Source organism: Eretmochelys imbricata, chromosome 7, assembly GCF_965152235.1.
Source record: "Eretmochelys imbricata isolate rEreImb1 chromosome 7, rEreImb1.hap1, whole genome shotgun sequence".
NCBI lineage: Eukaryota > Metazoa > Chordata > Testudines > Cheloniidae > Eretmochelys > Eretmochelys imbricata.
Genome location: NC_135578.1, coordinates 28,716,175 through 28,743,858, shown reverse-complemented (window position 1 = coordinate 28,743,858; position 27,684 = coordinate 28,716,175). Strand labels below are relative to the sequence as shown.

At 44.4% G+C, this 27,684-nt stretch overlaps 1 protein-coding gene across 2 annotated transcripts in view; it reads right to left on the bottom strand.

Annotated features, from left to right (window-relative positions):
• The window catches only part of BICD2 (BICD cargo adaptor 2), a 152,485-nt gene extending 125,765 nt beyond the window's left edge, over positions 1–26,720 (bottom strand). For both annotated transcript variants that reach the window (XM_077822370.1, XM_077822368.1), the window contains exon 1: positions 26,214–26,720. In XM_077822370.1, the coding sequence (XP_077678496.1) occupies positions 26,214–26,453 (240 nt within the window). In that variant the 5' untranslated portion in view covers positions 26,454–26,720. The remainder of the gene's footprint in view (positions 1–26,213) is intronic.
• Between the last annotated feature and the right edge of the window lie 964 nt (positions 26,721–27,684).

The window sequence follows — 27,684 nt, the reverse complement described above, 5'->3', positions numbered from 1 at the left end:
CCCCTGCCCCTAGCCGCCCCCCCCCCCGGAACCCCACCTCCTATCCAACCCCCCCCCGACCCCTGACTGCCCCAACCCCTATCCTCACTCCCACCCCCTAACCACCCCCTCCCACTTCCCATCCCCTGACTGCCCCCCTCAGAACCCTCGAGCCATTCAACCCCCCCGCTCCCTGTCCCCTGCCTGCCCCGCTCTCTATACACACCCCCGCCCCCTGACAGGCCCCCTGGGATTCCGACGCCTACCCAACCCCCCTGTTCCCCATCCCCTGACCACCCCCACCCAACCCCCCTTTCGCCTTGTCCCCCGCTTGCCCCCTCCCAGAACCCCCTGGCCCCTAACCCCCCCCGGGACCCAATCCCCCTACTCCCTGTCCCCCAGACCTCCTGCCCCTTATCCAACCCCCCCGCTCCTCTCCCCCTTACCATGCCGGAGCCAGCCATGCTGCCGTGCTGCCCGGGAAGAGCGGCAGGCCAGAGCGATCGATCGTAGTGCAGTGAGCTGAGGCTGTGGAGTGGGGGTGGGAGGACAGCAGGGGAGGGGCCGGGGGCTAGCCTCCCCGCCCGGGAGCTCAAGGGCCTGGCAGGACTGTCCTGCGGGCCGTAGTTTGCCCACCTATGGTATAAGGCATATTTATAATGGCTGACACCTGTATTCAAGTATGACTTTGAATAGAAATCAGTTTCCACATGTAAGGTTCAGGAAATGTGCCAGAGCACGTCGGTGTCTACATTCTCTCCTGCTGTCAGCCAAAGTATCACGACAATATTCCATTGCAGGTTCTGCTTCCTTCATGGCAGAGAGCGTCAAGTTTGCCTCTCATGGGCCATACCCTCCTAGGTCATTAAGTCCAGCCTGGGAGACTGTGTGTGTCACTTGATGCACCCCTTAAGGCAGAGTTTGGGACAGCTAGCCTTCCCACTGCCTTTCTTCAAATTCACTGTACAGAACTTTGTTAGGCAGTCGATTGTTATCCATACGTATGACATGGCCTACCCAAGTAATTTGCCTCCGCACTAGGATGGCTTCCATGCTCAGCCTGGCTACCAGCCATACAACTTCACTGTTGGTGATTGTCAGAATTTTGTCAGATTTTTGTCAATATATGTTGGATCATATTAAAGAAGTTCTGTATTAAAATCACAAATGAGTTTGATTCCCCAGAGTTTAAATTCCAGGGTATTACTAATTAAGAGGTCTCTTGGTTTTTGGTACTGTTTCTCTCCCTCTATGTGTGAAACTTGCAAGCTGCTAATTGCGTTAGTACATTCTAAGACAGAGTCTGTTCTCAAAGCAATTCACACAGAGAGAGACTCAAAGCAATACTCTGTAACAACAGAAACAGCACCCAGAGACTCCCCGCCCTTTTGTTGTATTAACAATTGTGATTAAAATAGAGATAGAGGATGTATGTGGATGGATGCTTGGTGTGGATAATAACTGAATGATCAGGGAGGTGCCAGCCTAAGAATCCAGTGTCCATCGGCTGAAGAAGGCGTCAAGTGGAAATAACCAGAGGACCCCCCCCCGGAGGGCAGACTGGAATCTACCCAACAGCCTCAAGAATGGGAGAACCAAAGAACAAGATAACATCTCCATCTGGCAGCACAGAGCCGTCAGGAATGTGCCATCTGCTGATTGATTCAGCAACAGCATGATGAAGCAATTCCCATAGACTGACATAGGAAGAAATTCCTATAAAAATGGACTCTGGAAAGTGAGAATTTTGGGGTCTGATTCTGCAAACCAACTTCCAGGAGCATCAGATGTGCATCTGATGAGGCCCTGCTCCCTCCTCATGTCCAGGCCACCTGGCCAGTGGCTTGGCATGAGCAACTCTAAGGCTGGTAACTATGATAACAACCTTGCAGAACCTGTGTGTGTGTGTTTGTATGAATGACTGTGTGAATAAATATGAGATTGAATGGAATGTTATAGCTATAACTAACTGCTTACTATGATTCTTTCTGTATTCACAATAAATGTGGTATTTTGCCTTTTCCCCTTTAATAAGATCCTGCTGGTTTTTATTTTATTGGTATAACATATATAGGCATACTATATTAACAAATGTAATACAAGTTGAACACAGCATTAAGACTTCATAGTGTACATATTTTGGCCTTTCTGACAATAACTTGGGTGCCCTTGAAGATCATCTGTCTGGATAATAACTAGCAGCTGAAAGTCAGTGCTGTCGCATGGGTGTGGTAGTTGGGCCAAGAAAGCCCCCATTTGTGCAGTCTCCTTCACTCAACCAATGAAATTGCTGCATGCAAGTTAGCTGTAGAGTAAGAGCAATAATGGGTGGAGTTACCTCCGTTACCACAATGGTCAAGGTAGGCCTCTTGGTTTGGCATGGCATAAATACAAGCCATATGGCAGCTCTACACTGAACAGAGGTAATTCAGAAAGTCAAAATGGCTGAGAACTTAAAAATTGGATGCTAACAGACAGTAAATCCCAGTATGATTGAAGCTGGTGATATTCTAAGCAGAGAGAGCTTTCAGCCATGCTAAAAGCTGTTTCTATCACTTCACTCTGACTCAGACCTTCTAGGCTTCAGAGTGACAATCCTGGAAGCTTATATAGACTATCAGTGGTTTCCATATCACAAAGGATATTGATACAAGACTTCAGAATAAATTTATTTTTATACTCACTTATTATAGACTGGTTTCAGAGTAACAGCCGTGTTAGTCTGTATTCGCAAACAGAAAAGGAGTACTTGTGGCAGTCTCTAAGGTGCCACAAGTACTCCTTTTCTTATTATAGACTCCAGTTCAGCCAGGTATTTAAGCATGTACCTAAATTTAAGCACATGAGTAGTCTCATTTCATTGGGACTACCCAGATGCTTAAAGCTAGGTATGAGATAAAGCCTCTTGCTGAATCAGAGCCATGATGAAGAACAATAAGACGTGTTAATAAAGCAAAGCAACAATTCCTAAGAAACTATGGGAATAGTTGCTCTCCCCAAGTGTACTCTGTGGGAAAGTTTAAGATGTCTACACCGAGGCCAATTAAAAATTCACTAAGAATAGACTTTAATGTGGAGTTACCAGCGCTACTTCTCTCTATGCCCTTCCAGAACGAAGTTCAAGACCTCAAGCAACATTAGATAACCAGGAGATGCCCTGTTAAAGTAATGCTTTCCACACAGTACACCTAGACAACATTAACTTTGCCCCTCCGCTGTGAGTGTGACTCAGTGACCCCACCTTTCTGAGCTACCCTCCTGTGGAAAGGGAGGGAATGATCACACAATCTAAAAGCCAGCTCTGTGAAGTTAATGTATAATTAGTTGGAACACACCCCCAGCAACACAAGAGGGACTTAACCTTATGGTTAAATAAAACTTCCCGCTTAATCAAGCAAAGGGTACACCAATAACCTCAAGTGATCAAGATTTGACACTGCTGTAGTATCTCCACCAATAAAGTCTGTGCTCTACCACTGACAATCTGATCTCTGCTCTTCACTTCTATCCAAATTCAATGCATTGATTAGCTTTCCTTTGAACTTTTGCAGGATGCTTTTAAAGATAATTGCTTTCATTGTCTCATGATTATGTTGTTTCACACAGCGATAAATGATGTCTAGAAAGATACCACTCCTTATCTGCTATCTATACTTTGGCGGGAAGCACTTTGATGCTGATTTTTCATTTCTTTTTCTATTTTACATTTTTCATCAACTGTGAAGTGCTTGGTGGTACATCTGCATTGCTACAATATAATGGATCCAGTAAAACATCATTTAACAGCTACGATATAATCATAAATGTAAGACAGAGATTAATTTTTAGTTGTGTGTGCAGCAAAATTTATATATGGAAGCTCCCAAAACTATAAGGTAAACCAGGTGAAGTTCAGACAAGAGTATTCAGTGATGCCAAATGTCATATTTTTATTGAAAGTCTCAACATTGGATATTTTACTTCAAGCTGCAGCGCTTGGAGACAATTTTACAAAAAAACGTTTCTAGCGGTCATGGCTGAGGAGAAAAAACTTTGAAAACATGATCAAAGGTCACGCTGAAGATTCAAAAACTAGGAGGCAAATAAAGCAACAATTTAAAAAAAAAATCTCATGAATTAAGGGTCTGTCTCATGCTTTTTTGAATGTTTTGAGCTGCCAATACTAAGTATTGCTGATAACAGCAAACACAGTGAAGAAGAGAGAAGATGAAACTGTGTTCTAGTTCCTTACGAAACAAACAATCCTCAAAACTCCCCTTGGTATCACTATTCCAATATTACTAATAATAATAAAAAAGATCTACTCAGGCCATAAAACGTTCTGTTTCCCAACTCCTGTGTTATCTCACAACAATAAAAACAACCAAGAAAAACTTTGGGTTTAAAATGAAGTGTTCTAAATAACAGATCTGATAGAAGTTGATTACATGTTTTTATGAGTGTGAAATAAAATCGCAATGTTTGTAATTCCATTAGAGCATCAACTCACACAAGATACAGGGCAGGAAGTATAAATGCTTCCCAGATCTATGGCTTTTTATGGTCACAGATGGAGACTTCAACCAAGTGCCAAAAAGACAGTTTCCAGCTCTGTCCATCGAAACCACGCAAAGGCCAACTAACAGCTCAACATCTTCCCAAATGGCCACAGGCAGGAGGACCATGACCCAAAGCCTGTGTGTATCTAGGTGTTATGCTGAACTGTACCATGACTTTCAAGGAACACCTTACCAAGACCTTGCTGAAAATAAAGACAAGAAACAATCTGATCAGCAAACTAGCTGATTCATCCTGGGGAGCCAATGCGCGGACAATAAGAATCTCCAGACTTGCCTTGTGTTTTCTGCAGCAGAACAGTGCTCCCAGTGTTTCACAGCTCCTCTCTCACAGAACTAGTGGACACTCGGCTGAATTCAATTGTGTAAAACATCTAGAACCATGAGATCAACCAACCTGGCTTGGCCACCAATCCTGCCCGGCACTGTCCCTTCTGACATCAAGCAACAAGTCACCTTGCAGAATCTGCTCCTTAAAGTGCAAGACTTGCCACATCTACCCCTGTTTCAAGATAAATCTAATCCCTGATCTACGGTTTTAATGCAAGGCATCCTATTTGGACGCTTTCTTTCAAGAACTTCTGTGTCACCTCCAGATCGTGTACTAAATCGTGTACAAGAACAAGCTTCAAAACATAGCCAATGCCTATCTTGTGACGGATCCAACAATCCAGCCCCGGGGCTCTGACCTTCCACGCCACCTGTTGGCAAAGCTTCTATAAGATTTGGCGCCTTCATGACTCTCCCTTTTGCCGCAGTGGCCAGTTTGAAGATGTCAATCATATACTTGAAGGCTGCATCCCTTGGCAAGGGCTGCTGGTTCCTCATGGACATGCACAATGCCCTTTCCTCGGCTACTGAATGGTTAAGATATTTAGACTAACACGCTTGACTTGAATGTCTATGTAAATGCAATCGCAATAAGAAGTGCCCTTCTCTGTATGGGAAAAAATGTGCCTTTTTTTTTTTTTACCATCTATCAGTTACCTCATGATAAAATCTTCATGTAGACAAAGCAGTTGTAGTTTTCACACTTGCGGGCAGGTGACGTAAAACCTAAGCTCCCCCCAAACTCCAAACAAACATCTCGGTGAGAAGAGATAGCTCAGTGGTTTGAGCATTGGCCTGCTAAATCCAGGGCTGTGAGTACAATCCTTGAGGGGGCCTTTTAGGGATCTGGGCCAAAAACTGGGGATTGGTCCTGCTTTGAGCAGGGGGCTGGACTAGATGACCTCCTGAGGTCCCTTCCAACCCTGATAGTCTATGATTCTATGATCTCCAATTGACCTCTTTGCCAGCCCACATTACCTAAGAACCCCACAGAAGACCACCTATCTCCTTGGAGTTAGTAGAGACTGGTGCGCTTTGGGTAGGCAGGTCTGAAAAGACATGAGACTCTCCAGGTAAACTACAAGAGGTCTCTTTTTCAAATGTTTCCTCATACATTTTACACCAAGAAAATAGAAAATTCAACTGGTCTAGGAAATGGAAGTGTGTTAAATTTGGAGACTAAATTCTGCTATTACAACGTGGAACTGTTCTGCTCAAAGGGCAAAATCTTCACGCAGTCTTAACTACAGAGCCAATGGAGACACCTCTACAACCTTCAACAGAAGGTCATGACATGACTCCAGAATTGCACTAATTTCTCACAGGAAAGATGCATTAGAAAACATACAATAACTCTCAGGAAGAATTTTCGTTCAGAAGCCAGGAAATAGGATTAATTTAAATCGCTGTTTAAAAGTCTCCAGAAGACAGGCTGTAACTCTAAGCTTTGTCTGAACCACCACCCACCATTACAACTCCAGTGGAGCGTCCCAGAGCAGGCAAAGTACGCAGCTCCCCTAGTGCCAGCATAGACTGACAGCAATGAGGAGAGATTATGAATAGTTGTTCACATTGAGCATTATCACAGTGAAGAGGGCCAGCGTAGACAAGTATTTATGTATAGTGAAAAGATCTGTCTGTAGTCAGTATCTCATCCTTCCTCTATTCCCGGGATTGGGAGCAGAAAACCTCTACATTAGGAGATTGTAAATCAAACTATTAAAAAATATAAACAAAACTTTCAAAAGCTACATTTTTAAAGTGTGCATTGTATTGATTAAAGTATTTTTTGTTCTTTTTATAAACAATTGGTATAGAAAATATAAAAAAGGACAAAGTATAGCAGGTTTTCTCACAATATGGGGCACATTGCCAAAAATACATACAACAAGTAGGTAAACATCTGAAAAACAAACAGATATGTCCAGCTGAGAGATATTCAATACATTTTTAAATTATGTATTATGTTAGTTGTGTGTTACTTACAGTGAGATTTGCATTTAAAATGATCGGGTTTGATGTGTTCAAAGAGATTTTGTAATGCAGTTCACCAAGGTTACATTAAATTAGCTAAACCCAGCCACTCAGTGCTTAATTGCCTGCACTGTTTCACAAATGGGAAAACAACAGAGGTGATCTAATGGACTCTATTTCCGGGAGCTAGAGTGCTACTTATGCAATTCTGGATTAAAATTTTCCTTTGAATGTGGATTTTTAGAATTGCCAAGTGCACTGCTCTTCTCGTGAATTCACAATTCTGAACTCACATAATCTCTAAACAGAGCTAAATGGATGAGTTTCAATCAAGGATTAACCTCCAGTAGCAAATCATACACACTATTTCCCTCAATTTACATTCTTGCAAATGTAATGAGGGAAAGAGCCTTAAGACACCCACAGAAATAACAGTACAACTCTGCTGTAATGCTGTATATTACAGAACCAACAACTTTAAAAATTAGGTGTTTTGGGATTTGGTTTTTGTTCTGTTCTTTTAAAGCATCAAATGATTCACCAGAGTCCTGTAATCATCTGATCTTGACTGAGATCTTTTGGCCCTGGACAAAATAAGGGAGTTCCACACACCCGCCCTAGTTTAGAATTTTATTTAAACCAGCTGTGTTCACAAACCAGCTATCCCCATTTCCTGCACATAAAATGTCCCTAACTCATTTGAAATGGACGGAGGGGGCCGGGGAGGGAGAAGAGAAACGGAACAAAAGAAAAAAAGAAAGAAAGAAAGAAAGAATTGTTGCTGCAATTGCAAAATAAAACCCGAACATCAGTAACAGCACCTCACTAAACATCCAAACTACAACCTGCTCACTCTCCCACTGAACGCCAAGGCACTATTCCAAGGAAGTGCTAGAGCAGAGAGTCTTGCATTGCCAATGGAAAAACGGTCACTTCGATCCAAGTCATTAGATTTCAGGGTCTGTGTTCCCATTAAGTCTCCCATTTTGTAAGTAATTAGTGCACAATGTAGACTGCACTTTTTGTTTCTTGCTGTTTTTAGAAAAGTCGTAACAAAGGCTCTTTGAAAACTTGGCCCTTAACTCACCCTGCACTCAAAAGGGCCTCATGATCAAGGACGTGATTTTGTATATACACTTGTTTATATGCAGGTTTTAGGAGTACAAACAGCACCTGCAAAGGGTTAGGTGTTCAGCTATTGCCGGTGTTGCCAATTCATGATTTTAATTGCAAGTCTTGTGCGGTTTTCCTAAAAAGATTCAGCTCCTGGAGTCATGGAATTACAGGAGAATCTCAGGTTTAATTATTTTTTTTAATTAGTTTCTAGCATTCATGGTTGCAGAAAAAAACTTGGAAACATAAAACCAGAAGGCAAACACAAAGAACTGCAAATTTATCGGTTTTTAAAATCTCAAGTTTTTTTGTGGCCTGATTCATGATTTCTGACACATGGCATTCATTGGCAATAATGCTAATGCACTTGGCATGAATGAAGCAAAGGTTTTGCTTGTGCAAAACTGTGTCCCCTAGTTGGAGGGGCAGCTTTTGAAAATGTTGCCCCACAGAAAACTACCCCAAAACTATAATGAATTAGCCCATAGATTGCACTCATATGGATCCAATATACTGATGTAAACTGCATGACTAGAAAGGAATCATGACACATGTATCGAGTCCCACTGACTTCATTTAATATTTTGCAGGGTTGAGCCCTTCTTGATCCATGAACTAAAATCTCATTGAGCCCAGTTCTGTTCCTACTGAAAACCACGATCATATAATAAGAATACTATTATAAAAATTATGCATAATTTTAAATGTTTGTAAATAATACAGAAACAACAATATTTGAGAGATAAGGCTAACAAAAATAGTCCAGCCTGATACTTTAGCCTTAATGTATTCTATTGTAGAAAAACAACAACAAAAACCTGATATATCAAACAACACATGAAAACCAGAAGATTTAGTTAACTTCTTAACATTATTTATATGCAGGATTTGTGTGGCTATACAGCATGCTAAAGTTCTCACTTTGGCAATAAGTTTACCTTTACATGACTGGATCTCATTCACCTTGAAAACCAACCACCCATTCAAATGAAACACTCATATTGTTATCAGAGACCAAAAAGATGGCTGACAAAAGCTAGAGTAGAGTAGTCAGATTTGTTTAAGATCACAAAGCTTATTCTATTATAATGGAAAAATCAACAGCATATTTTCGCAGAGAACAAGGACAAAAAAAGCTTTCCCCAAGGGTACAGACATCTCACAAGGTAGACAAAAGCTATGCATTCACTGATACAATTTCATTACACTAACTATGTTGTTCTATTTAAAAAGCAAATACTTATGCAACCCCCTATGTCTACATCTGCAGCTATAATGTGGGCGGGAATATACCATTCAGTTGACTGACAGCGTGTAACCTGACTTTTATAACAAGACCAAAACCTAAAATTGGCTCCACAAAGTTTAAAAAGGTAAGAATGAATTCCTTCCTGTGAAGTTTCCATCTATATTTAATTTTTCTCTCAACCTCACTGTCTTAATTCAGCAACTGCAATGTTAATATTGTAATGATATCGCACTTATTACAGTAATTTTGAATAGAATCGAAGAAATTTGCACTTGAAATGAAGGATGAACTTTGTAATGGAGTATAGTTAAGACAGAGATAAATCAATCCCTACTAGTCATTTTGTAACAGATGACTTAGTCTCCGGTTACATTTGCAAGAGAAATGGTTATTTGGGTTTAACCATTTAATGTTTAATACTACTTTATAAACTACCAATAAATTGATCAGAATAAATTTGTTTGCACAGCTGTTGAACAGGGTGAACTAAGATATGTATCAGAACCTGAGGTCTTGCAGAGATACAGTTACTAGAGCAGAATTACCAGATTTGACTATGCCACAGAGTGCTGCGGGTGGGGAGGGAAAATCAAATCAGGCTCAAATAAATGTGTTAGTCTCTAAGGTGCCACAAGTACTCCTTTTCTTTCTACCAAGTATGTTAATTCAATTCTACAAGCTGCATCAGTGACAAATTGACCGTTTAGGGAAGAAAATTCTGGGAGAATGATAACCCCTCTTCCTTACATGTTATGTAATGAAATTGGTGAACCCAACAGGGTTTCTGCTCGCTTTCTCTTGAGGGGGGTAGCACTCCGCTTTGAAGAGTCGCATTTCTGCTAATGAATGCATAACTCTCTCACCAGATGAAATCACAAAGAGCCACAAAATAACCATATAGCAATATCTTGATACTGCATGGTGCTGTTTTCTTCTACACATCACATTTCAGTGTGATCATGTCCACGCTCAATACCATGACGCAAATTTGGAAACCAGCATAGGATAACTATTATTTTGGGATGCTCAGCCAAACCCTTCAACACAGTCTGTTTTCTACTGCCATCCCCCATCAGCTGTTTGGAGGAACCCACAGCAATACAGTCTATTAGTTCAGCTCCACATGGGCCACGTCAGACATCAGGCAAGAAAAAAAAAAATTCCAAAAAAAAAACTAACATAGGTCCCCAAAGAGCCACATGTGACCACAGAGCCACATGTCCAGTACTAGTGTTCTCAAGCTATGCTAACAAGGAATCTCGACTCCAACAACTCCCCGGTTTTTCCTACTAAGGGCTAGCCTACACTGGCAAAGGTAAAGGACTGCCATGGCAGCGCTTTAACATGGCTTGTGTAGTCGCGTCAGAGCGCTGGGTGAGAGCTCCCCCAGCACTCTAGAAAAACCACCTCCACGAGGAACGTAGCTCCCAGCGCTGGGGCACCGTCTACACTGGCGCTTTACAGTGCTGACACTTGCTGCGCTCAGGGGGGTGTTTTTTCACATCCCTGAGTGAGAAAGTTGCAGCGCTGTAAAGTACAAGTGTAGACAAGCCCTAAGACTTTCCTCACTGCAAGCTTTCAGCAAGTTCTAAGATTTATTATGGGAACCTGGATAGAACATAAATGTCCCTTTATAAACCATAACCTTCACAACAACTCAAGAGAGTCTGGATTCTAAATACATTCACTCATTTTAAAAACCAGAGCTAAGCGAGGAACAGAATGCATAAATTACTTGCCCAGGATCACAAATCAAGTCATTGGTGGAGCCGAGAACAAAATCTAGGAGCCTCGACTCAGTTGCTACTCCAGACACGAGGCCTGCTGTCTCCCTTTCCCAAATGAGGAACAGACAGTAAAGACAAAAGTAGATCTATGTTTGGACAAAAGGAAGCAAGGACTCATGCTTGGCCTACACTGAAAAGCTATAATCTGCTTAGCCAGGTCGGTCAGGGGCATGAAAAAACACGCTCCTAACAATGTAGCTATGCAGACAAAGTCCTCAGTGTAGATACAGCTATGTTGACAGAAAAGAGCTTCCATCAACACAGAACTTCGTCAAGGGAGACTGCGTTCCTACACTGACAGAATAACTCCTTCTGGTGGCGTTGGCTGCATCTCCACTACGGTGCTATGCCAGCATAGCTACGCCAACATAGTCTCCATAGTGTAGCACACCCTCTGTCTACAGGAACTTTATTACAGGGCTTGGGTTATTTTTCAGAACCTCACTGAAAATATGAACATTCAGTAACAGTCCCCCATTTAAAATCCACTCATTTAAACAGCATACTTAAACTCGGCAATGCAGAACACTACAGGCTTCTTCAGAGACAAATTGAGACACAGGCCTCAGAACCCAAGACTGGTTATTTGAGGGACCCACAACATGAAATCAGATCTATTCAGGGATGGCAGAATGGAGCACATCGGAATGGAGGTGCAGTTTGGGGAAGGAGCAAATGTGGTGTGTTTGCTGGCCCCCCATGTTATAACAACATAACCTTACTATTTTATAAACAAAGTGCTTGTTTGTTTTAATAGGAGAATTTGTCAGTAGGTGTGGTTAAGATTTCCAAAACTGACTTGGCAATTTAGTCTCAGAACCCCCACTAATTTCAGCGGTGTTTGTGTGGCTAAATTGCCTAGTCAGCTTTAGAAATCTTAACCTGGATGTTCACACTGTATGAAGAATAAGGTTTGTGACCTTGGACATGGACTATCAACTGTAACAAACTCCTCACGCGCCTAGGAAGTAATAAAACTTTGGTGCTAGCAAACCATGGGGCCCTATAAACATATCTGTTTGGTTTGTGGGATTACTGGAGAGACTCCTCCATCCTCTCAATCAACAGACTCTTTGCCTAGGAAAGCTCTGCAGAATCATAGCCAAACCACAACAGCGATTACCTTCAGCAATGTCAGGGTACAGAAGGGGAAACCCCTTCGCAAAGATTAGAAATACCATATCATTTGTATGTAGTGCAGTTCTGTTACACCACTTAAACTTGCTAAAAGCAAGGCCATGGGTAGATGAAAACTAATGTGAAGTATGGGATTTCAGGGAGAGAGGTATGAATAACGGATCAAAGACTAAAGTACTGTGGAGGAGTAAAGATTGAATCCTGCAGTGCATGTTCACTGCATACCCAAGCTGTTCTATTCATTTCAATACAAGTTGCACAGGCCCAACGGCTGCAGGATTGGGCCCCCTACATAGAGTACCCTAGTAACATGCAAATCCAAAAGTGACTAAGCATTAGAGATTAGACTGAAGTGCAACAGGACAGAACCTGAGCAGTCCTGAGCTCTGGCTGTGTTTGGTTCCAGAACTAAAATCTCCCAAATTAGATACTGAAGCCAGAATATCTCCATTTCCACTCTGAAGGTTCAAAGTGGAATTTAGACATGACCAAACTCCCTTCCCAGGACTCTGACATTTCTGTTTTCTGCAAAAGGTAGCCCACAGCCCTGTCGCTGGCTCTTTGGTTGGTGGCTCCCACTCCAAACCCTGATTTCTAATCACAGGTCAGCCAGTCTCTACTAAGGATGCAGACAGATAATCTGCAGCATAGTATACATTGCCGCCTGAGAGGGAACACCAAAGTATCTGTGTAGGGGGGAGGGCATGTGGAAGGAGAAATGGAGGCCGGAAAGATATCAAAGCAGTTATATATTTCCCAGTTATTACGTTTGAAACTGACTTTTTTCCTATCTGGATCATATGAGGCTCTGACATTCATTTGGATGGCAAAGTTTATTTATATATGTCACTTCCCTCTGTTAAGGATTTATGGATCATATTTCAAATACATGTTATATTCCACTGTTGCTCAGTTACCAACTCTGAACAAACAATTCTCTGCACACTGAGAAAGAAAAAGCAAATGAAATGCCTGGAGCATGAATCACCCACTGGAAGTCGTCTTATGGCCCCGCAGTGCTACAGATTAGTCATAACCTCACATACAGTAGAGTGGGAAAGGAAATGGTGAACCTATTAACTCCAGTGCATTGAACAGCTCCCCCGCCTTCTCCCACTCACCACTGTTCTTAAAAAAGGGACACTTTCCAAATCACTAGAATTTACTTAAAGATTAAAATTAAAGGCTCATATTTTCATTAGTACAAATTTAACCTGGTGCAAAACCCCTGAAATCAATGGAGTCACACAAGCAGTGAATTTGGCCCAGCAGCTGCTTTTCAAGCAGTAATTAAAAGCTGTGACTCAGAGGGAAGAAGCTGAAGGCTCACTCATATCCCCCGCCACAGAGAAATCCACACAAGGATCGGGAGAGCAGTTCTGCACTAGTCTGTTTCCAGACATTCCAGCATTAAGGACGGCCAGGGTTTGACTGATCACAGAGGGAGTGCAAGCCACAAAATAGGTGGATATCCAAAACTCCACAACAAAAATCTTGTACATCAGGGAGGCATCCACCAGCCCCTTGCTGTTTCCCCCTGGTTTATCCAGCCCCTCCAGTGGAGCTGCTTGTAAAAGAACACCCATACCTACACCAAGCTTTCCCCAACAACCCTCCCTCACCAAGGAAGAGTAAGGTGAGGAGCACTTAATGCTGACAGTATTAATTCCCATGGGCCCTGTCAAATCTGGATTCTGTGGTGCTGCATAGGGAGTATTTGCCCTCTCCTCTTTCCTCACCCCCATCCTCAATCAGCCATGAAGTGTCCCCATGTGGGGCTTGGGGATGCCATGTTAGATTCCACTCCCCCTTACGGCAGCTATTTTGGGCTCATATCTGCACCATTGTGTTACCTCTTTGCTTGAAGAGAAGAGCATAATTTGACCCTTTGTAGACTGCAAACTCTTTGGGGGCAGGGACTGTGAGTTCCCACAGCACCTAGCATAATGGAAACCCAGTACTGTTCGGAGCTTCTGGCTGCTCTATTACACGGAGAATAATAAATTATTGCTCATCTGACGAGAGTGTTAAACCAAAGCAAAGAACATATCTACCTGGACAATGATCCCACCAGAAGATTCAACAATTCAGTGCAACTCTTTCATAAGAGAGTGGGACAAATTCTACTCATATACAAATATTCCCACTGCAGTAAGGGTGAGCAGGATTTGGAGCAGCCCTGCACACTTTTACCCCGACATAACACGTAGGCACCAAACTCTATATTGCTGGGCTGACAAGTTTTGTTTTTCTTTTTTAGACTTTGTTTTGGGTCAGAGCGTGGATCCGTTTTACTAAATTAAATACATCATTGAAGTGCAGAAAGTCAAACCTTTCAGATGGGACTGCTGACCAGGTAGGCCAACAAAAATCAAAACCAACCCAACAGCCACTAAAACAATAATCTGCACTTTTCCCTCACATCCATCCCCTCCAAACTGTTGTTGTTTTTTTTTTAAATTAACAGTCTGACTCCTCCCAAAGGTCCGCCCTACTCAGCTAGACATTTTCAACAATTACTAAGGGCTTGTCTACACTGGAACTTTACAGTGCTGCAACTTTCTCGCTCAGAAAAACACCCCCCCGAGAGCAGCAAGTTGCAGCGCTGTAAAGCACCAGTGCAGACAGTACCCCCGCGCTGGGAGCTACGCCCCTCGTGGAGGTGGGTTTTTTAAGAGCGCTGGAGAGCGCACAAGACACCACAAGACACGTTAAAGCACTGCCGCGGAAGCATTTTAACATTGCCAGTGTAGACTAGCCCTAAGGCTGGTCTACACTTAACATTTAGATCACTCCAGCTACATTGCTCAGGGGTGTGAAAAATTCACATACTTGAGTGTCAGAGTTAAGTCAGCCAAACCCCTGGTGTAGACATGGCTAGGCCAATGGAGGAATTCTTCCATTAACCTAGCTACCGCTGCTCAGAGGGGAAGGGTACCTACATCAACATAAAAACCCCTTCCGTCGATGTAGGACGGATCTACACTGCAGCAGCGGTACCCATCCTGTGGACATGGCTTATGTGGTAGTGAATTATGTTCTGGAGAAATTGCTCAGAAAGAGGAAAATGATGATCCTTCATATAACAGTGACAAGGTGGGCAAGGTAATAACTTTTATTGGACCATCTTCTGTTGGGGAGAGAGAGAGAAAGCAGCTTTGGAGCTACACAGACCCGAAGAAGAGCTCCGTGTAACTCGAAAGCTTGTCTCTTTCGCCAGCAGATGACGATCCAATATAAGATACTAACCTCACCCACCTTGTCTCTCTAATATCCTGGGACCCACAGGGCTACAGCAACACTGCGAACAAGAACGTATGTAAGTGTAGATGAAAGATCTTCCAGTTTACCAGAGGGAAGAGAACTGTTTCTGACTTTAAAAGCTTAATCCAAAGAATGTGAACGGTTTATTGAAACTGAAGGCTTCTGCAACAGGCAGCTTAACTGGTTACCACCTGAAGCACAGCAAGAATTGGCATGCATAACTTTAAGGGACCTTTTTTTTTCTGGGCGTCTCCTTAAATAAGAACGTGCAAGAGAAGTGGTTTTTCCAGAACTATCATGACAATGGCAGGTGTCCCTTCAGCTAGACCAGGGCTGGGCAAACTTTTTGGGCCAAGGGCCACATCTTGGTGAGGAAATTGTATGCAGGGCTGGGGCTGGGGGTTGGGGTGCGGGAGGGAGGGAGGGAGTGCAGGGTGTGGGAGAAGGTGTGGTGTACAGGAACGGGCTCAGGGTAAGGGATTGGGGCAGAGGAGGGGTGCAGAGTGTATGAGGGGGCTCAGGGCAGGGAGTTAGGGTGCAGGAGAGGTGCAGGGTGCAGGAGAGGTGCGGGATGTGGCAGGGGGCTCAGGGCAGGGAGTTGGGGTGCAGGAGAGGTGCAGGGTGCAGGAGAGGTGCGGGATGTGGCAGGGGGCTCAGGGCAGGGAGTTGGGGTGCAGGAGAGGTGCGAGGTTCAGGCAGGGGGCTTAGGGCAGGGAGTTGGGGGGGGCAGGGCGCAGGAGGGGTTCAGGCTCCAGCCCGGCACCACTTACCAAAAACGACTCCGGGGTGGCAGCGGCGCACACCAGGGCCAGGGCAGGCTCCCTGCATGCCTGCCCTGGCCCCATGCCGCACCACTCCAGGAAGCAGTTCACACCATGTCCCTGCGTGGTCCCTGGAGGTGGGGGGCACTGGTCTCCACATGCTGTCCTTGCCACGCGTCCAAGTACCTGCCCCAAAGCTCCCACTGGCTGCGGTTCCCCATTCCCGGCCAATGGGAGCTGCGGGGGGTGGCGCCTGGAGGCAAGGGCAACGCACGGAGCCCCCCGTCCCTCCCCTCCCCGGGCCCCAGGGACATGGTGCCAGCCGCTTCTGAGAGTGGTACAGGGGCTGCGGCACCACGGGGGGCAATCCCAGGGGTCGGATCCAAAGCCCTGATGGGCTGGATCCGGCCCGCAGGCCGTAGTTTGCCCACCCCTGAGCTAGACTGTGCCATGTCAAAAACAGAGAAGCAGCCAATTTCCTTGGAGTCAGCTGGTCTTAGTGTAATAAGTATGAGAAAAGATTTTAGTCTCCTCAAAATGAGTTTTCAATCTCACGATTCTATTCTCTCCCTATATCCCAAATACACCACTGTGATGCATGGCCAGAAAGAGTTAAACATCCTGCAAAATAAATAACCCTCAAAAGAAATGTGGGGAGATAATGTTTGTGTTTTTGTGTATTATATATATACACACATACACACACACACACAGAGGAGTAGGGTCAACAATGTAATCAACAAAAAGAAAAGGAGTACTTGTGGCACCTTAGAGACTAACCAATTTATTTGATGCATCCGATGAAGTGAGCTGTAGCTCACGAAAGCTTATGCTTAAATAAATTGGTTAGTCTCTAAAGTGTCACAAGTACTCCTTTTCTTTTTGCGAATACAGACTAACAGGGCTGCTACTCTGAAACCTGTCAATGTAATCAACAGTCCCTATCTATGCTGAATTCTGATAGTTCAGAGATCAAAAGAACATCCTAGCATTTGAATGAATTGTAAACACAAGATATCTTGGTATTCATCTCTCTTTGAAATGTACTATGACTGGTGGAGGAACAAGCAAATTGCCTTATGTTAATTCATATAGCTAACTCCTGGTGATGGACCTCCTTCCAAATCATCTTAATTACCTTTTGTTCCTGGAGGAACTCCCAACTTGTCAAAGACGACATGAAATTGTATAAAAGATCCTTGGGTCCTGATTCTGTCATCTCAGATCTGCTTAGACTTCATCAGGAGAAGTTTGAGTTACAAGCCTGAGGTCCCAGTTATACTGGTACATCCTGAATATGAGATTTGGACATTGGACTATAACTTATGTGCTATTTCTGAAAGAACTCTTTGCAACTACAAAGCTCACCATCTCTCCAATGAATCTGAACCTCAATGAATTGAGCTCATGTCTGTATGTATATTGATCTTTTAACCATACTCTCTCTCTTTTGTTTTTTAATAAATTTTAGTTTAGTTAATAAGAATTGGCTGTAGCGTGTATTTGGGTAACATCTGGAACATTCAATAACTTGGGACATAACATGTCCTATCCTTTGGAATTGGTAGAACCTGTTCTTTTATAGGATGAAATAAGATTTTCGGAAATCATCATATTTGACTTAGGTACCTGGATGGAGGCCTGAGGCTGGATCACTAAGGGAACGGTGTTGTTTGGACTTCTGAGTAACCAGTAAGGTAATAAAGAAGCTGTTTTATGCTGGTTTGGTAAATCTAAGTACTGGAATATCCACCAGCTTTTTGGGGTTTGGCTGTCCCATTCTTTGCAGTTCACCCTAATTTAGTGACCACAGCTGGCTCCCACTGGGACCCCGGTCACAACCGCTCCTTAGCCTATAACCAGCTCACTAGATCTATGAAGAGAATACGTACAAAAATATAAACTTTTTTACTAGTACATGAAGTGCCAGACTCTGATCTTAGCTACACAGTGTAAATCTGTAGAGTTGAATTGATTCTGGATTTATGACAGCATAACCAAGATCTGACTCTGACCAACACTGAGTCTTCATTTCAAAACAAAAGGTCAACTATTTAAGTAATCAGTAGAAAGAATTCCTTTTATTTACATACAATTCCTGAGGTTTTAACAGCATTATACAGCTGAATGTAATCCTGTGAGTGGCTTTTTTTCCTTTAATCTTCTTAAAACAAAGTTCCATCTTTGTGTTTTTGGCACTCGATCAGTATTAGTTTAAACATTTTGTGGGAGGACAGGAGGAAGTCACCCAGAACCTTAAGATAAATAGATGGAGAAGCTCATAATTCTATTAAAGGGTGGCCTAGTGGCTAGAGACCTGGACAGGGACTTCAGAGTCCTGAGTTCTACTCCTGGCTTTGCCACTGGCCTACTGTGTAACCTTGGGCAAGTCACATCACCTCCTTGTACCTCAGTTTCCTTTCCCCATGTATAAAATAGAGATAATGATAATGACATCCTCTCTTAAGTGCTTTGAGAACTCCTGAAGAAAAACACTAGGTATTATTATTTCAGCAGTCACTTTATCCCAATTCAAACAAGTGTATTTGAGTCAGTAAAGAGAAGGTCTCTCCTGCTCTTCTGAACTTATATTTAATCAAAATGTTAAAACAGGTCTGGATTAGTTTTCATGTACCCAAATCAATATTTTATAGCTAACTGTATTAAAATACACAATGCAAAACTTACATCAATAATCATATTGAGCCAGGGCAAGATGTGTTTCAGTGGTACATTAACACACACTTCGGCTGTGTTTCGCAGCATGAAGCAGATAGTCTGATCTTCAGATACTCAAGGCACATATTAACCAAGTATTAGCACCTGCCCGGCATTATCTTGATGCTAATATATTATGTCTGCTTAGGTTTATATTTGATTTAAACAAGAAAGCTTCTAAATATATCTGAGAGCACACTTTTGGATTACGTACCTCCACTTATCCAGAAAGTTCATAACAGAGAAAGAGAAAGAAAGAACATAAAACAAAATGCAGAAAACCCTCATAAAAGAAAGAAAAAACTCCTTGGTTATTTTCAAACAGGTCTTCAAATTAAACGACAGGGATTTATTTCTCAATTTTCCCTTGTTTCCTGCCTCCCTCTCTCCCCCTCCCTGCACAGCCAGAATATTAAAACTGAGATAGGATCTATCTAGTTCCTTGGTGCCTGTGCCTGGCTACTACACACATTACTACTTCCAACAGAGATGAACCCCTTTCACCTTATGTTTGAATTGTATAAGCTAAGCTGAAATTATTCCAGGTGCACCTGATGCATTATTGAGAAGGCAATTGCAAGTTGCTAGATAAAGGAAAAAAGTCTTAGGGAAAACCAATGCAGGCTTTATATTATTATGACATGTATAGCATAATCTAGAAAATATCAAATAGGAAATAAAAGACAGTGCCTGTTTTTCTTTCCCCCTTTGTCCCAACACTTTTTTTTTTCTTAAAACCACCTCACATATTTAGTATGGTGCAGATCAATTGTGCTGTATCTGCACATGCTTTTAGACTGCAAGGTTTTTAGGACAGCCACACTATTTCATATGTATTTTTTTTACTTCTGCACATCTACATTGTATTATGATTTCTATAATCATGCCCATGTTTGCTGAGAGATTTAAACATGGATCTAACCCCCCTGAAGTGGCCTTGCCAGCCAATCAAAAAGCAGCTTTGGACGGCATCCAGTTTCATATTTGAATTTATAGCTAGCTGTAAATCTAACGGACATCTCAAACACGGCTCAAAGTACCGTACAGAGCAGATATCAGCTTTTCAAGTCAACATTCCAAGCCACATTCTCCCACAAATCACCCAGACTGCCAATAATCAGACTCTCCAGACAGCCACTTTTGTAACCAGGGTTGATCCTGCAAACCTTTAGTTGTATGAGTACTCCCCACTCATGCAGGGACCCCGTGTTACTTATGCAATTAGCTTTGTTGCAGACAACAGTTTGCAGGATCAAATCCCAATGTAGTGAAAAGTCTATGAAAGTGCCCTCTCATTACTTCACCTTGTGTTGCATTAAAATGTGATGCAACGCTTAACTGCAAGAGATCTAGTTACCTTTTTTCCCACCCTCATGAGATCCCTGAGGAAATAAATCACATTCTGTGCTATAACTGCATAATGAAAGTTTGAAATGGATTCCACTTTACAGAATCTAGGTCATAGGTTACGTCCACCCTCACTAATCATTACATTCATCAGTGAAGATGACCTGTACCTAATTCCCTTCCTGTACCTAATTCCCTTAGGTGACAGTAAATGCAAATGAAACAATGGATCAGTGGGAAATGCAGCACAAATTAACATAAAGACGTGTGAGATAAAGATAGATCTCACCACACTCACAAAATTGGCATGCATGAGAGGAATTCCATGCTTCACCAAGGGCCCTCAGCTCAAAGCAGCTGCTCTACAAGGGGCAGAGAGAGCTGAGAGAAGGCTTGAGGTCCAAATGTTGGAGGTCATCCCTTGCATAATCTGGAGCACGGATCTGTGGGTATAACCAGCACTCTGTTGTAGAGGAGCTTGGGGAATAGAACTGATGGAGAAGTAACTATGGCATTCCAGTCATATTAGCACCCTGCGACGATGGTGGTGGGGCATGCTGGCCCACCAGTGCTACTGAAGCTCTGATGCTACAGGAGCTGCAACCGAGAAGCTTGTAGCTTGGGCAGGGCCAGTGAAGACTCCCTTCCTCCCTGAACTCCCCTGCACACAGCCAATTTACAGGGATAGTTCTGTCTTCTTAAATTATAGTCTACTGAAGGCATGGATCTTGCCTTATGTGTTTGCACAGCACCTATTACAATGGGGTCCCAGATCTCTCGGCACAACTATAACATAATTAACATTAACACATGGTGGAATAAATCATTGGTTTGATGCGTTTTAAAAGCAGCATGGGGCTGTGGTTAGAGCAGGAGACTAGAAGGCAGGACTCCCGAGTTTCATTCCCAGTTTGTTAAACGGCCACCCCTGACAGATCACTCCCACTCTGAGCAAATTGTCTGCCACCAAGGTCCCTGCTTTACTCTAGCACAAGCTTCAGAGCTTGATATGTGGCAGATCTTGTGTGTGAACATTTCTTGGCTAAGTTTGGAAAAACAATTTTTTAAAATAAAAGTTACATAAACGGAGAAGGGGGAAAGTCCCTTCTGAGAATGCCCAGTGTGCATCTGCTAAGGTTTAAGACGGCTCAATCAGTACTCCTTTTCTTTTTGCTAAGGTTTAGTAGATCCTAATGAAGCCCAGACTCCTTCATAATGTCTTGAGGGAGCTAGAAGAACTACGTATTGTCCCCGCTTGGTCTGACTAGGGCAGTGGTTCTCAACTCTGGTCCATCACTTGTTGAGGGAAAGCCCCTGGCACGCCGGGCCGGTTTGTTTGCGGGTTTGTTTACCTGCCGCGTCCACAGGTTCAGCCGATCACAACTCCCACTGGCCGCGGTTCGCCACTCCAGGCCAACGGGGGTTGCAGAAAGCAGCGTGGGCCGAGGGACATGCTGGCCGCCCTTCCCGCAGCCCCCATTGACCTGGAGCGGCAAACCGCAACCAGTGGGAGCCGTGATTGGCCAAACCTGTGGACGTGGCAGGTAAACAAGTCGGCCCGGCGTGCCAAGGACTTTCCCTGAACAAGCGGTGGACCAGAGTTGAGAACCACTGGATTAGGGGATTCAGCAGGGTACTTGAGCTGCTCCTAGGATTGTTTACATGGAAGGGTAGGAGTACCCAATGTGGACACAAGAACAAACGGATATAAACTGGTCATTGGGAAGTTTAGACTTGAAATTAGACGAAGGTTTCTAACCATCAGAGGAGTGAAGTTTTGGAATAGCCTTCCAAGGGAAGCAGTGGGGGCAAAAGACCTATCTGGCTTTAAGATTAAACTCGATAAGTTTATGGAGGAGATGGTATGATGGGATAACATGATTTTGGCAATTAACTGATCTTTAAATATTCATGGTAAATAGGCCCAATGGCCTGTGATGGGATGTTAGATGGGGTGGGATCTGAGTTACTACAGAGAATTCTTTCCTGGGTATCTGGCTGGTGAATCTCGCCCATATGCTCAGGGTTTAGCTGATCACCATATTTGGGGTCGGGAAGGAATTTTCCCCCAGGGCAGACTGGAAGTGGAGGTTTTTTGCCTTCCTCTGTAGCATGGGGCACGGGTCACTTGCTGGAGGATTCCCTGCTCCTTGAAGTCTTTAAACCACAATTTGAGGACTTCACTAGCTCAGACATAGGCAAGAGGTTTTTCGCAGGAGTGGGTGGGTGAGATTCTGTGGCCTGCGTTGTGCAGGAGGTCAGACTAGATGATGATAATGGTCCCTTCTGACCTTAATATCTATGAATCTATGAGATACTTACAACAGGACACACACACAGCAAAATCCTGCTGAATATCAAAGGCAGGAGAAAATCCACGGGAGTGAATAATTGCTGACCTGTGACTTTAAGTTGTCTTCATTTTTGAGGCATTCTACAACATTCAGCAATCTTCTAGCTTTAGGGGGAGAAAAAGGTTAATTTCCTATCTTTTTCCATTTTGAAGACAGCATCCCATAGTCATAGGCAGTGTGTCCTAGTGGCTAGAGCACTGCACTGGGACTCAGGAGGCATGAGTTCTATTCCTATTTTGACCACTGGCTTGCTGGGTGATTTTAGGCAATTCACTTTATTTCTCGATGCCTCAGTTTCCCCACCCCCATCTGTAAAATAGGGATAATGATGCTTACCTCCTTTGTCAAGTGCTTTGATGTCTACTGATGAAAAGCAATACAGAAGAGCTAGGGATTATTATTATTTTTATTATTCCCTGGGGATGAGGGAGGCCACAAGGGTGGAAGTGTTTGTTCCACACACTTCTCCATATGGCTCCATCCTCTTCACAAGGCCTCACAGTGGCATCTTGATCTACACCTAGAATTTATGTTTTTGAGGGCTGAGCAATACTAGAAAACTTGCAGCAGTGTAAGTAAATCAGTTTAAAAGTGACTTGGTTACACCGGTACAAACCCCCGTTTGACACATAGACACATTTACATCAGTTTAAACTGCACTTCCTTAATCAGCTTATTTCTAGTTAGCTTAAAATGATTCCAAATCAACCAAAATGAGGCTTTGTCTGTCTAAAAGGGAAAACTGCATCTGTTCAAATTAAATAGTTTTTCAAATTATTTAGTCAGACTGGTGCAAACCCCTATGTGAACACTTTTTTCAGTGCAAGAGTGGCTTATTTTGGTTTAGCTTTTAAACCCATTTCCAAATGACACAACCATTTAAAAAAAAAAAAAAGATTAAACCTGAAATAAAAAAAGTGGCCACACAGGGATTTGCGCTGGTTTAACTAAAACAGTTTAACTTCACACCTTAGGTTAAAGCTGTGTAACTTTCTTGGGTATGCAAAGTCTAAATCAGGAAGAATCCTTCCATCAACCTAGCCACATCTAAACGGGCAGGCTAGGCTGTCCTAAATACAGCGCTCAGGATGTGAAATTTTTCACAGCCCTGAGCGATGTAGCCACATTGACCTGTTTTAGGTGTAGACCAGGCCTAAGTATAAGACAAGCGATAACAAACAAATACAGACAGACTGACAGGGGAGCACAAGGAAATAAAGACGCCTGGTCATGGGATTTTTGCCAGAGATGCTCTGCAGCATTAGAGCAGGAGTGAAGCAAGCAGATATTGAGGGTGAGCCAGGGGATTGGAAGGACAGATCTTGCAATGGGAAAGGGGGCAAAAGAGTCAAGGGTGGACAAGATTGAGATATGGAGAGAATCGGCAACCATATTGTTGGGAGAAAGCTTAAGCTGGGGTTTGTTTTAAACACACTCAGACCTGCACTGAAACAAAGGGCACATCTACACTACAGTGAAAAACCCACAGCTGGCCCATGCCAGCTAACTCTGGCTCATGGGGCTTGGGCTGCCCGGTGGTTTCACTGCTGTGTAGACTTCCGGGCTGGTGGGCTCTACGTCCCTGCGAGGTGGGAGGGTCCCACAGCCTGGACTCCAGCCAGGGCCCAGAAGTCTACACTGCAGTGAATCAGCCCCACAGCCTGAGACCAAGTCAGAGGGCTCACGTGTCTAGCTGCAATGTAAGTATACCCAAAAGGTGTGAATTAACACCAGTCTGGTTATTGTGGATGCAGTTTTTGTGTAGACAAGCCCTCAGTTACATCAGTGTAAGTTTTCTAAAGCCTGATCTACATTTCAAATTTAGATCAACATAACTACATTGTTGTTTCAGCACTGCAGGCTGAAGACTGAAAGACTGCCAGGGCCTTTGTCTGGGGGGGGGAAGGGGGAGAATATACTCTGCTGCCCCCACCCCTGGTTGAGTGGTAGGGGAGAAGTAGTAAATCCTCAATGTAATTACCCTATAATCCCAATGTAAAGTTAAGCTATCCTGCCAATCTACTATTGCAGAAAATGATCTCCACCCGAACAATTAGCAGGGAAAGGTGGGGTGAGGAAGGGGATCTCCCCTTCCCCAGCCCATTCACTTGTGAGGTGAGGGTCTTCAAAGCTTAGGGGCCTGCATTTGGTACTAAGAGTTTGACAAGCCAGCAATAACAAGGCTGACACTCCGCTGCTTTACACTTTGATGCTCACTCAGAAGGCCAATTATTTGATTTCTGTACTTTGCTTCCAGGAAGCTCCATGTCACGTCAAAGTTCTGACATGGATGGCCGACACAGTGTGTCAAATGGCTCGGTAGTACATGGATCTTTGGCACCGGGTATGGCATTTCTACACATATTGTGCAGCCATTCATTCATTTGCTGGTCTTTACAGAGTATTTATTATAAGGCTAATTTACTAGAGAAAAATCAGCTCTGTACAGAAAGGATCCTGTGAATGCTCTGTAGCCACTATTTAAATATCAGCAATTCAGCCTTTTATAAGCAGGCCTACTCCTAATAAATATTATCTACCAACAATTTTTCCATTTTAAAATAGCAATAACCTTTGTACTTAGGTGGAGAAACCTACTTAATATTAAGGAACTCGTAGTTCACTACCACATATATCCCTTTTATAAGCAACCAGATTAAATAATGTAATTCAAAATCTGTTTCTATTTGGAGGGACAGGAAAGGCGAGAGAGATATAAAACTTGATCCCAATATCAAATTGCAGCCTTAAAATTCAGGGAACTGGGTTTTATATTAGAAATGCTATCTGGACAGACCTGAACTGTGTACCATTATACAGCAAACAACAGAATTATGGTCTAAGGCTTCCATTATTCCCTTCCGCCTGCAATGACCACCACAGAACAGCCTGGCACTTGATCTCCAGTATATTAATCGCAAGGATCCTCTTTCCTGTGCACCTCGCCCAGCTGAGAGAAGACACAGCAGATGTCATTGGAAGGGCACAGGGTCTTAGAGGAATTGCTGAGCTGCCCCTTTAAAGGGCTGCACAGCATGACGCCAGCAACGATGAGCATGAGGATGCCGGATCTTGCCGTGACACTGCGCTGCATTAGAGACGATGGTGATGATGATGCTCTTCATTTGAGCTGGAAGAAGCCAAGATGCAGCCAGCATCAGCTGCTTTCCAGTGAGGCTGAAGCCAGACTTCCCGAGGAGGGTGAATTACATCGCTACTGCCCCGCACAGACACAGACGAGACAGAAACATGCCTGCCCAAAACATCCATCGGTAGCAATGCATCCTGCGCGCTCCCGGGCCACCTCCCCACTGCAGAGGTCAGGGTGCTCTGCAGCAATGAATCAGTCCTTGCTGCAGCCCCAGGATATATGACCGGCCTCCCCTTACACATGGGCCAAATTCCTCCCAGGAGTAACTCCAGCCTTTGCAGCGGAGTTACCCCAGAGATTAGCCTGGCCCCCCGAAGTTTCAGGGGGCCTTGCCCAAGGTCAGACAGCGGCTGAGGCACCCCGCGTCTCCAGATCCCCCTTCACGGGCCGCAGCCCCTCGCCCGCGCTCCCTGCCTTGCCCTCTCCCCCTCCAACAGACGGGCACAGGGCAGTCAGTCCCGGCGGGCTCCCCCGCCCCGGGCCGCCGGCTCACCTCCTTCAGCTGCTCCATCTCCGTGCGGATGGTCTCGTACTCCGCCTCCAGCTCCTCGTACTGCTGCTTGAGCTGCTGCTTCTCCTCCAGCACCGCCAGCCCGTACTCCGCCGCCTGGATCTTCTCCCGGGTGGTCTCGCCCAGCTCCTGGGAGAGCCGCTTGAGCTCGCTCCGCAGCCACTCGGGCTCCGACTCCATCACCAGCTTGGCGTAGTCCTCCTCCTCCATGGCCAGAGCCATCGCGGCCGGCCGGGAGCGGCGCCGCCCGTCCCCGTCCGGCGGGGCAACACAGCGAGGGGGGCTGCGGGGCGAGCCGGGCAGCGGGACGGACGCAGCGCCCTTAACACCCCCGCAGCCGCTGGGCTGCCATGGGCCGCCCTCGGCGAGCACAACTTGGCCCCGCTGCTGCTGCTGCTGCGCTGCCCGCTCCCCCGGCTGCCATGAAACGGGCAGGGCGCTCGGTTCGCTCTGGCCCCTGGCTGCACCCCCGCCCCAGCCGGCCCCTTACACCATGACTCCTGCCGCGGGCTGCGGCTGCGAAACTCGCTGGGCAGGCAGAGCGCAGTGAAATCATTCAAAAGGAACGGCCAGCCAGCTGCCCGCCGGGCCTTGTGGGACGTGTAGTCCCGCCTCCCGCCCAGCTCCAAGCACACACGGGCCTCCGAGGACTACGAGTCCCACAATGCACAGGGAGGGCAGCCCAGCTGGAAGGCAGCCCCAGCCCTCTTGGAGGAATTCTTGCTTCAGGGAAGAAGCTGGCAGCGGGCTGAGTTATTATCATCATCGGCGTCCGGGCAACTTTCCCTTGTAACAGTGACGCCTACAGGCCGCGTCCAAGCTGGGTGGCTACATTATTGCGGGCGGGGAGTCAGAGTTGTGACAGTTTCTGGGATATGTGGCTTTCAGAGGCTGTATTCATTGCAAACAGGGGGTCACTAAGTAAAACCAGTGGAAGCTGGGCACCTACATACCTTTGGGAATCGGACTCATTGTCTGTGATGGAAGTGAATTTAATACAGCAGGCAGCCTTCTGGCTTTTAAACAACACAGGACAACGTTTCCCCCCCAAAGTTGTTATCATCAGCATCATTGTCAACCCCATCTGTCTTCTTTGTTGTAGTTCTGTAATTATTTATTTATTCACTGATGCACTATTGTTGTGCATGGTACCTTACAAACAAAAATATTTTGTTTGTTTTGATTTCCTCAGCTGAAAGATTACATAAATCTTTGCAGAACCAGGGATATGGATTTAGGCATGTGCTTCATTTTGTGCACATGAATGGTACACATCGTGTAAAGTTAATTATGTGTGCTCACATGTGTAAAGTTAATTATGTGTGCATTGGCCTTCTCAGCATCAGGGCCTTCTTACATGATCCTGTAAACCCTTGCTCACATGCATAGCTGCAGTGAAATCAAAGCTAATGCTTGCCTGAGTGAATACTCAGCACATAAGAAAGGGTTTAAA